This window comes from Pinus tabuliformis, chromosome Q, assembly GCF_031772625.1.
Source record: "Pinus tabuliformis cultivar Carrire ecotype Pingquan chromosome Q, CPIR1, whole genome shotgun sequence".
Taxonomy (NCBI): Eukaryota; Viridiplantae; Streptophyta; class Pinopsida; order Pinales; family Pinaceae; genus Pinus; species Pinus tabuliformis.
In genome coordinates this window covers 1,337,823,216-1,337,835,480 of record NC_142296.1, presented here as the reverse complement: position 1 = coordinate 1,337,835,480, position 12,265 = coordinate 1,337,823,216, and the positions used below count along the sequence as shown (strand labels likewise).

General features: G+C 35.8%; 1 protein-coding gene across 1 annotated transcript; it reads left to right on the top strand.

Annotated features, from left to right (window-relative positions):
• The first annotated feature begins 2,017 nt into the window (after window positions 1-2,017).
• LOC149224792 (oil body-associated protein 1A-like) lies at window positions 2,018-6,295 on the top strand. The gene is made up of 3 exons (XM_089386262.1): window positions 2,018-2,357; window positions 3,165-3,568; window positions 5,965-6,295. The coding sequence occupies exons 1-3, from the start codon at window positions 2,212-2,214 to the stop codon at window positions 6,126-6,128; spliced, it is 714 nt and encodes a 237-aa protein (XP_089242388.1). The 5' UTR covers window positions 2,018-2,211; the 3' UTR covers window positions 6,129-6,295.
• Window positions 6,296-12,265: the final 5,970 nt, after the last annotated feature.

Genomic DNA, 12,265 nt, shown 5'->3' with positions numbered 1-12,265 from the left:
TAGTGTTATAGAGATAGATGGGGTGAAAGTGCTCAAGGGAAGTAGGGTTGTCAGATTTTGGAATGAGGGCTAGAAAGGTGGAATTGAAAGGCCCCAACATTTGTTTGAAGGAATAAGAGTATTCTACCATTGAGAGTATATCATCGCAAATAAAGTCTCAACATTTGATGTAAAATTCAATTGGGAGACCATTTGGCCATGGGCTCCTATCCTTCTAAAAATTGTGAAGGACACCTTCCAACTATTTCTTTGTAATCTCCACCACTAACATATCATTATCATCCTGCTCCACAAAAATGGGGAAAATGTCAGGTGACTTGGATAACCTACTCAATGGAAACCCGATTTTCCTGGTAAAATATTTTTGAAGTAGGAGATCCCTTCATAGGCAATGCCTGAGAAGGAAGTGGCATATGCACCTTGAGGGCCTTGTAACACCCCATATGGTATTTATAGTTTTCATGTGGTTTATTACTCATTGGAAGAACTTTGTATTGTCATCCCTTGTTGATAACTAGAGAGCTCAACTCTTTAAGCGCTATTCCTTCTCCCTCTCAAGAAGAATCTTCCTTCTTCATTTTTCTAGGGTTGTAATTTGATTGTGTAGATCGTCAGGGGCAGCAGAGGAAGAATTCAGATTCCAAAGAGATTGTATATTTTGTTCAATATTTGAAAGGGATTTTGAGGATATCTCCCTCTTTTTCCTGGTCCAATCTCCAATGATCTCCTTTGCTTTTTGAAGCTTGCAATGAAATTGTAGGGGAATGCTATTTCTTTCTGTCTCACAGATATAAATGTGAAATCTTTCTAATTGCAAACCCTATATAGTTAACCTCTAAAATTAAAGTACTCAAATATTAAATCTCTCTATTTTTTATTGATTAAAATACTTAAATTTGGTTTTATAATTTATTTTTGAAAATTATCCTTTTACAATTCCATTCTCTCTATGTATTTTTAACAATTGTAGGAAGTAATTGTATTTTTTAGCCTAGGTTGGCCCATTTATTAAATGGAAGAATGATCTAATCATAGTGAGATGCTATTCCCAGGATTGTGTGAATCGGCAAATGCTATTCCCAGGATTGTGTGAATCGGCAAATATTAAGCACCATGCAAGAAGTTAGTGATTGGTTCACTATCTTTATATCATATCTGTTGGATATCATTTTATTCTCATCCAACTATTGGATATCACTTTATTCTCATCCAACGGACAAGACTAAAATTACTAAGCCAATCATTAACTTACTACATGAAACTCTAAGTCAAACTTAAACACCCATAATATGGTTAAATTCCCCAAAACAACTTCCATGCTCAACTCTTTCCAATAAGATTTTAACCTAAAACCTAATAAAATCTAAACCCCACTCAATAATAGGTTATTAAACCCCCTAGTCTAACGAGGCGGAGTAGTTGCCCGGAAAGTTATGGAAATTCCAGGTATATTTAGAGAAAATCCAGCAAGGATTTTTGCAAATCCAAGTTTTAGTTTACAAACTTCAAAATTTTAGGTGTCCTAGAGGTTTTTGATGGTGCTTTGCAAATCCAAGTTATAGTTGTCAAACTTCAAAATTTTAGGTGTCCTAGAGATTTTTGATTTCCACAATCAAAACACGATTCAAAAACTGCCTTTACAAAATTTTTTGAAATTATTTTGGCTGGATTCCAGCCACTTTTGACTATCCAAACAATTCCTCCACCTCCGTATACAACTCCATAAACAACCAAGGTTGTGTTGAACACTTAATCTCTTTGGAAATCCAAAGATATGAAATTACCAAGACCCTACACACTGAACCATCATCCTCTTTGCTTTTTTAATCCATCAACTGGTTTACACGTGGCTTTTTTAATCCATCAACTGGTTTACACGTGTAAATTATAGAGTGACACGTTCTTAAAATGTCGACACTGCGACTTTCTATTTGCCATATGTGAGCAAGAGCAGAAGTGCCTAAGATGGTAGGAAAGGAGGTGGCAGCTCCATGCTCGCCACGTAAACTCAAAGCTACCCAAATTCTCGTCACCCCATCAATAAGCAGCAGCAACAAGTGTTCTGCCCTCGCTGCATTCAAAACCTTTTATTCCTTGAACAAATATGTTTAAATGTGAGATATAACTGTTAACAGTAGAGGGCATCACATCACTAGAGATTGCAATATTTTGCCATATCGGAGTAGAAGAAGAAATTTTTTGCAGAGAATTATGGCAGCGGCAGGACCAGGACCCTTGTCTTCCTCCATTGATATTCCGGGGGAACCCAGTAAAACCAGTACCAGTCTGTTAGAAACAGGAACAGGGCTCATTCAGGGCTTCACACCCATCAACAAAATTCATCAGCATCTATGCGCGTATTAATTTACATACCCATTGTTGATTTCCTTGCATTTTCTCGGTTTTGGCGAATTCAATGAAGATTTGATATCCCTCTATTGATTTTCTTATGGTTTTTCAGCTTTCACTATTCAATGAAGATTTCACATACCTACTACTGTTTTCCTTGTAGGTTTTCAGCTTATACTCTTCATGAATAATTCAGAGACCCACTACGAATAATTTAGATTGGGTGTCCCACTATTGATTTTCTTATAGTTTTTCAGCTTTCACTATTCAATGAAGATTTTACATACCTACCACAGTTTTCCTCATAGGTTTTCAGCTTCTAATCTTAATGACTAATTCAGAGACCCACTATGAATCATTTAGATTTGATATCCCATTATTGATTTCTTATAGTTTTTCAGCTTTCACTATTTAATGAAGATTTTACATACCTAGTATTGTTTTCCTTATAGGTTCTCAGCATTAACTCTTAATGAATAATTAAAAAACCCACTATATCCACAATGGATTTCTTATTGTTTCTCAGCTTAACAGCTATTGATTTCCTTGCTTCTTTAGTTTTTAGTTTTACTCCAGTGAAGATATCACATACCAACTGTTGCTTTGTTTATGTTCTTTCAGCTTTCCTCCATGATAATTCACATACCCACCATGGATATGCCTATCGTCTCACAGTTTTCACTCTTAATGAAAATCTGACATAACCTGTATCGATTTCCTTCTAGATTTCAGCTTTCACTCTTCGATGAAGTACTGTTTTCATGGCGGTGTTATTGTTGCTGCCGTGTTAAAATTTTTATCTGTTTCTATTGCAGGTTTCATTTCTATGCATATGACTTGACAAGGCAAGTAGAAGCCCACCATTACTGCACTCACTATAATGAGGATCTGAGGCAGTGTCTCATCTATGATACGCCTGAGAAGGATGCTCGGTTGATAGGAATTGAGTACATTGTCAGTGAGAAGCTGTTTATGCAACTGCCTGACGAGGAGAAGCAGCTCTGGCATTCCCATGAGTATGAAGTAAAGAGCGGAATCCTCTTCTTGCCAGGGATTCCTGCTACTGTCCAGCACCAGGACTTGGCCAAAGTCTGTAAGACATATGGGAAGACCTTCCACTTTTGGCAGTTTGATAAGGGAGACCGATTGCCTCTCGGCGCGCCTCAGCTGATGATGGCATTGACTGCAGATGGCCAATTGAAAGAGGAACTTGCTGCAGGTAATTCTACTCATTTTTTCTTATTTGTTGTTCTTTAATATACTGGACATATGTATTTTGTTTCCGAACGTTGTTGCAACCATCTTCACAAATGTTTTACCTGCTTGCTGTTTTTAGTATTTACCCCCTGCATAGAAGATAAATTTTACTATTTACCCCCTGCATAGAAGTTAAATTTTACTATTTACCCCCTGCATAGAAGTTAAATTTTACTATTTACCCCCTGCATAGAAGATTATCTTCTGCTTGCTGTCGTCCTGCGTAGAAGATTATTTCCTAGTATAGGTTCATCCTGATCCAGATCTGTTAAGCGCAGAGGTATCAGATTCCCCAAGGTTGAAAATGATAAAATAGCAAGGATTATAATCAGGATGTTGCTTTACACAAACAACTTGACACTCATGACTAGAGCAATAAGCAGCCTCCAAGCTCATCTTAGTTAGAGGCTTGGAGACCTTTCCCGTAGAAGTTGGGATGTAGGTATTATGGGATGTACGTGAAGGGGGTAAAAGCTCATTAGTTTGTGCTTATTTTTTCAGCAGAGCATTGACTCTGCAACATTAGAGGGTGAATGGTAAAAGACAATTAGTTTGCAATTTTTTTCCACATTTTTGTCCCATACAGCAATAAAAAATCATTCTATCTCGTCAAAGGTGAATGGTAAAAGCCCATTAGTGTGTGTTCTTTTTAAGTAGAGGACAGTGACTCTGAAACATTAAAGGGTGAATGCTAAAAGCTAATTAGTTTGCATTTTCTTTCTCAACAAAGAACAAAAACTCTACAACATGAGGGATGAATAGTAGAAGCCTGTGAGTTTGACCCGACTTGTTCGGTAGAGAATAGTTTTTACTTCACAAGGAGGAATGGTATTCCCATTAGTTTGCCACCCTACCTATCTGGGGTGAAACGTAAAATCTCATTGGTTTCCCTTGTGGGTTCTACACTCTCTCCTCATCTAATGAAGGCATATCGACTAAAGTTTGTTTTGACTTGCCCTAAAGAAGCTGTGGATTCTAGACTCTATACCCATCTAATGGACAGATAGACTCTGTTCATCTGAGAGTGAACAATAAAAACACACAAGTTTGTCTTGGCTTGCTTCACAGAGAATATAGAATAAGATGAAACATAAAACCTCGTCAGTTTGCCTTGAAAATGTAGACTTTACACTCTCTACCCATCCTAGTGAAAGCACATTACGGTTTGTCTTTACCCATCTTAGTGAAAGCACATTACGGTTTGTCTTGGCTTGCATGCTAAGGAAGGTATTTCATCAGTTTGCCTTGAAAATGTAGACTCTACACTCTACCCAAGTGGACCTACATTCTCTTCCCATCTTATGAAGACGGGAAGATTCAAATGAGTGATAAAATCACTCTGTTTAGCCCTGCGTTACCTGATAGAGAAGGTAGACATCCACTCATTGGAGGATGAATGGTAAAAGCCTATATGCTATTAGTTTTAGCCTTCTCTTCAAAAGAAGGCATTCTTTATCCATTCAATGGTATGGAGATTTCTTTCCAGCTTCGCTGGAAGAGTAACACAGTCAGTTTACCTTTCTACCCATCTTGATGGTAAAATCACTCTTCTCCTCTTCTCTCTTGTGCCCCTTCACCCATCTCTGATGATGGTGAAAACCCTTCTCCTTTTCTCTTCCCTAAAGAGAGGCACGCGTCCCTTCATCCTCTATCCAGTTGATAGTAAGAGCCCTCTTCTCCACATGAGGGTGAGAGGATGCAAACTTTCCCCACACTTTCCATACGAGGGCGAATCGGAATTTCTTCGAGCCAAGATCGCACACGTTACCCACTCTACCCATTTTATGGTAGAAGCACAGTTTGCCTTCCTTTTCCCTGAAGATAAGGCATGCGCCCCGCCATTAATTTGCGTGCCTTGCCTTCTCTGAGAAGGCAGACTCTACCCACCCACTCTATCCATCTGCTGGTTAATGTCTAGTTTGCATTCCCTTACCTTCAAGGGAAAACAGGTGCCCTCTACGCATATGACGCTGAATGGTAAGGCCATGAATCAGCTCTTTCTTTCAATGAAGAATAAGATTGGGCCTAGCCATCTAACAATTGAACTATATATATTCTAGGAGGGGAGTTTGATGTTATGATTAATCCTATGGATTGTTCGCTGAACATGTTTGTTTTCTGAAGTGTGACATTATAGGCTTCATTTTCTACTATCTCAAGCCACTATTGAGAACATTGAGAACATTGCGTTTTCTCTTGAGAGAACCTATTCAAAGTATTGTGTAATCAAGTCCTGATACACTGCACAAATGATCGGAGTTCTGTATATTTATTGGTACTTACCTAAATATAGTAACATTTCTTTGGGTTTATGATCCTTATATAGAGACTTATCATCATATATATTGTATAATCCAGATGTGCAGGCACGATTCAATTACTCGTACGAAGAAGAGAAGGAAAGTCGTAAAAAGATGACTGGGCCTGATAATGGCATACACCCACTCGCTAACTCATGGATTCGTGGGAAAGGTCTCAAAACAGAACTGAGGGAGACAGATTGCTTCCCTAAATCATTTTGAGAAGACTACTTTTGGCTGAGGCAAAGTCCACCAATATGTTCGGATGTGTACGTGGAATAACGAGATCAGGGCTCTTGATATATTGCCCCTTATATTAATATGCATATTTAATAATGTATAGATATTACATGTAGAAGTTCTCTTGAACTTTTCTGTCGATTATAAGAGATTAACTTTGTTAACTTTCATCTTCAAAAAACTTTGAAAAAACTTCGTCAAATTGAAGAACATTTATTAGCACAGCTGATATGAACAATATGCTTCTCAGATATTTTGAATTCAATAATTGAAACTCATACAGTTGAACAGCTCTTAGCTCTTATGACCTTACCATCAATGAGATGGTTGCATATTTTGAATTCAAAGATTGAAACCGATATAGTTCAACAGCTCTTAGCCCAAATGAGATTCTCACATATTTTGAATTCAGAAGTGTATATGACCTTGTGACCAATGAGATGCTTGCATATTTTGAATTCAAAGATTGAAACCGCCGATATAATTCAACAGCTCTTATAGCCCAAATGAGATTCTCACATATTTTGAATTCAAAAGTGGAAACTGATACAGTTCATCACCTTTTTCTTTTGACGTTGGGTTCTCCTTTCTTCTTTTCTTGTAATTTAAAATGTTTCTTCTAATTTAAAATGGAAACAGAAAGGCATACACATCATCAAGATGTTTATGGCATTCTCACTAGTATTTCTCACTTATTCTAGATGCAGAATTAGTTCCATCCCTGCTTTTAATCCAACCATTGCACAATACCATTTTGTGCCAAGAACATATCAAGATATAATATAACCATGGCACAATACCATTTCTTGCCAAGAACATATCAAGATATAATATAAGATCATTTGATACACAATAACAAATAATAGTACCGTTTAAGAACATATGAAGATATACTATAAAGTTCATTTGATGCACAATAACAAATAATATATTTCTTATTCTTCAAGAACATATGAAGATATACTATAAAGTTCATTTGATGCACAATAACAAATAATATATTTCTTATTGTTCAAGAACATATCAAGATACAAGATATAATATAAGTATTATCTGTTATTGTGCAAGAACATATCAAAGATATAATATAAGTTCATTTGATGCACAATAACAAATAATAGTGCTGTTTAAGAAAATATCAAGATATAATATAGGAATATAGGTGTTCATTTGATGCACAGTAACAAATAGGTGTTCATTTGATGCACAGTAACAAATAAATAATTTTTTTTCCAGGGCGAAATAACAAATAATAGTACTGTTTAAGAAAATATCAAGATATAATATAGGAATATAGGTGTTCAAACAAGATATAATATAGGAATATAGGTGTTCATTTGATGCACAGTAACAAATAAATAATTTTTTTCCAGGGCAAAAAAAGCAAGATTGTATTATATAAAATATATAAAGAGACAAAAAGTACATTTTTTTTGTAGTACTTTATGGCCAATTTATAGATGAGCCATTATAAAGACTAGATGAGATGGGCATCATAATCCCAGCATAAAGACAAGATTTTCAGGGAAAAAAACAGTTCAAGGAGCTGCCAGCAAGATGCAAAAATTTTACATTTCTCATAGAAAGGAAATAGAAGAAATTAGATTTTCAGAAGGAGGGGAGCACTGAATAGGAGATTCACATTATACTTCGCTCATTCATAAACAAAATTCGGAGGGACAATAGGACAAAAGAGGAAACAAAAAACAGTGCATACCTGTGTATCAGCTAATATGGAATTAAAAACCTGGAAGGGAGAAATCCTGGATAGAGAAAAATTCCCCTTCAGACTTTACCTTCATATACCAAAAACCTGGTTCTGATTGAAGACCCTCCTTTGACAAAAAGTCTGCTTGTTGGTTCTGAGCCCTGTTGATATGGTGAATAGTGCATCCTTCCATCTTTCTCCAGAAAAACTTGATCCTATCCATCCAGCCTACAAGGTGAGGCTTGTAAATATTCTTTTTCCTTGATACATAATCCACCATAACTTTGAAATCTCCAAAGATTGAGATTGCCTGAATGTTGAGAAAAAAACAAAAATTAAGAAGGCCTGCAAGAGCCATCCCTTCAGCTTTGCTGTTGGAGCCCATTCCCCATTCCAATGGATGAGATATTGTACATTTTCATTCATTATGATGTGCACTCCACAACCACAGGAACCATTTTGCGCAGCTCCATCGAAATACGCTCTTGGAAGCATTGTGTGAGCCTGCGCATGTTCTTTACAATTCTCCTTTTTTTGCTTGTGAGTCTTTTCCGGTAAAGAGTCATAGAGGGATACTATATTAGTCAAAATTTCCAAGAAAGGCTCTTTCCTGTCATTGAAAATAACATTGTTTCTCCATCTCCAAATGCTCCAGAGGGTGATAATAACTATCGGCCTCCAGGATTCCTTCTGCCCACTCCACCAAAGAAATGCTTCTTTTGTGGAAGCATGAGAAATATGTGGGATTCCATAAATATTTTCCAGAGATTGCCATAATTGCTGAGTTCTTTGGCAGTTTAAAAACATGTGACAGTTGCTTTCCTCAGCCGATTTGCATATTAAACAGATACTTGGTCCATGCCATCCCCTCTTTTTCAAGTTTTCCCATGATAAATTTTTGTTGTGGAAAGTCAACCATGAAAAATGAATCATTTTGGAAGGACATCCAGATTTCCAAAAAGCAGTTGGGAAAATAGGACTGGGAAGAGCACCCTTTTTACCAATCATATTCTGATAAATATCCTTAACACAAACCAGGTTAATACCTTTTGAATCCTTCCAAATAAGACGATCAGATTCCGAAGAGCGATATATGCCGCAGTTTCTCAGGCATGTTCTGATGTTCCTCCATATTTGGGCTATAGTATCTGGCATCTCCATATTTTCTGCCTCTTTCCATAGAGGGATCGGACCCTGCCAATCAGAAATCAGTTTGTCCCAATAGAAAAAACCTTTTCTATGGAAAAATTTTATCAATGCTTCAGGCACATAGATTTCCTCCAAACCGCTCTGAAAATGATCTATTCCAATAAGGATCTTGTTGCCGGATTGGAAACACCATGCTAAATTCTTCAGGAAATAACCTTCTATCTTGCGGAAGCTCAGCCATATTGCTGACCCATATGTGGAACCAATCCTTCCCAACCTAAACCAGTGTGAGATATCCTTGTTGCCCATATATTTCTTTTGAATTGTGATACTCCATGGACCCTCTCCATAATGACTTACATAAAAGTGCCTTTCCGAAAGTCCGCAAGTCCAGCAGGCCCCATCCACCCAGGCTCTTCGGCAGAGAGATATCAGATAATTTAGACAAATGAAATTTCCTTTTTTCTGATTGGCCGCCCCATATAAAATTTGCAGTTAGCTTATTCATTTTTTGAATGATACTTGCAGGAAGAAAAAATAAATGAGCCCAATATACTGCAAGTTGAGTTAAGACCGATTGCGCCAAGATCACTCTTCCTGCCAATGATAGACATCTGTATTCCCAAACTGATATCTTTTTATAATACCTATCTAGAATCCATTGCCAGTCCAATTTTGAATATCCCTTTGCTTTTAGCTGGAAACCCAAGTATTTTATTCCATGCTTAATGGATTGCGTCTCTATTCCAAACAGAGAGGATATCCATTCTACTGCTTCCAAATTGACATCATTATGGTAGATTACTGACTTTGATTTGTTTATTTGCAATCCTGTGGCTTTTTGAAAAAAAATTAGGATGTCATAAAAGCACATCCAGGTGAGTCTACACAGCGTTCCAAACATAAGAATATCATCTACAAATAAGTTATGCGAGATGAGTTGTTTCCGCAGATTTTCAATGGGCGGCACATGTTTTCCTTGACTACCTTATTGATGTGGAAACTTAGTGAATTCATTGCTAAGATGAACCAAACAAATAAATAATAGTACTGTTTAAGAATATAATATAGGTGTTCATTTGATGCACAATAACAAATAAATAATAATATAATATAGGTGTTCATTTGATGCACAATAACAAATAAATAATAGTACTATTTAAGAATATAATATAGGTGTTCATTTGATGCACAATAGCAAATAATGGTATTGTGCAAGAACATATCAAGATATAATATAAGTTCATTGGATGCATAATAACAAATAATAGTATTGTTTAAGAACATATCAAGATACAATAAAGGTTCATTTGATGCGCAATAACAAATAATAATACTGTTTAAGAACATATCATATAGGTTCATTTAATAACATATAATATAGGTTCATTTGATGCACAATAACAAATAACAGTACTGTTTAAGAACATATAATATAGGTTCATTTGATGCACAATAACAAATAACAGTACTGTTTAAGAACATATAATATAGGTTCATTTGATGCACAATAACAAATAATAATACTGTTTAAGAACATATGAAGATATAATATAGGTTCATTTGATGCCCAATAACAAATAATAGTATTGTTTAAGAACATATCAAGATATAATATAAGTTCATTTGATGCCCAATAACAAATAATCAAAGTATAATCAAGGCTATATGCTCCAAATATCTGAGTTCACCAATAATATCAATTTTCAATCATTGCTACCTAAAAATCCTATCTGACGTCACCAAAAATCATTGCTACCTAAAAAATCCAATATCTTATATTATTAATAATACCAATTTTGAATCATTGCTACTGACTAAAAAATGGATAGGATTACTAAGTATAAATTATTTAACTAAAACCACTGATAAGTTCCAATACACGCAATTACCAATAGTGCCAATTTAAATAATAGGTAGTTAATGTTAATCGATTTTGAAGCGCCCATTTAAACAATTGATAATTACTTAAAAAACCAAAGTTAATCGATTCCAAAGTCCCGATTCATAATTACCCAAAAAAATAACCCAATGAACTTTATACTTCCATTTATACAAATCTACAAATCAATTCGATGCTACAACAGGACGGATATGTCATAGGTTAAGTCAATAAGTGTCAAATACCTTGGGGACAAACCTCGCTACCCATTTTGAGTGCCTCCATATTATTCAAGAGGCCAAATAGAGCCTCCATTGCCCTTGAACAACCCTTTAGAAAGGAGGTTGCAAGTCTGATCATTAGGGTGGTGCTACTTCTTGAGAACCTCAAACTTCCACCTGCAATTGAGCTTGTCCAAACAAATCCCAAAACCATACAAAACAAAATAAGACAAGATCTGTTCCATTCGATTCGTTGTCCTATTTGTCTCTGCGTGAATCAAATCTATCTCAAAATGCTGAAAAACACTTGGTACAAGAGGTATGAAGGTTATAAAAAATTGCATAACTATGTGCAAAATATTCGTTGAGTTTTTTAAGGATGAGGAGTGATATTTTGTGTCGTTTTATAGGTTGGGGAGGGGTGTCTTGTTGAGGAGAGAAGTTTTATAACCATGTGCACAATATTCGTTGAGTTTTTTAAGGATGAGGAGTGATATTTTGCGTCATTTTATAGGTTGGGGAGGGGTGTCTTGGTGAGGAGGGAAGGGCTTCATGTAGGTGAAAGTTAGGTGTCTTAAAAACACGTTTAATAAATTTAATATAATTTAGTAATGGTCAATAACTTATTTATTTAAATTTTAAGTAATTGTATACTAACTTTTATTAATATTTGTTTAGAAAAAATTTTAATTCCACTAAAAATATGAAATCAAGCTTAGTGTATATGGTCTTACCTAGGGTGGGAAGTCTAGAAAAAATTTCAATTCCACTAAAAATATGAAATCAAGCTTAGTGCATATGGTCTTACCTAGGGTGGGAAGTCAGTGATTGGTTTATTATATTAGGTTCTTCGAGTTATGTAATTTATACGTGGTGGTGAGAATACGATGATAAACAATGTCATATATTGACAATCGTAGGAGGAAGTGTCATGTCACTACTCCTTGGATTTTAGCCCAGAAACTGAGGTCATCAACTTTAAACGTAATTATCTCTTAACACAAGAGGAACCACGTGGCGTACCACATACCACTAGAAAAATATTTTCGAGTCAAGAATATAATGACATAGATCTTCGACCCAAACTCAATGATTTGACCTACCAAAAACCCTCGACAAAGTTAAGGTACGTCTTTAGTGCAAAGAACCCAAACCCTAG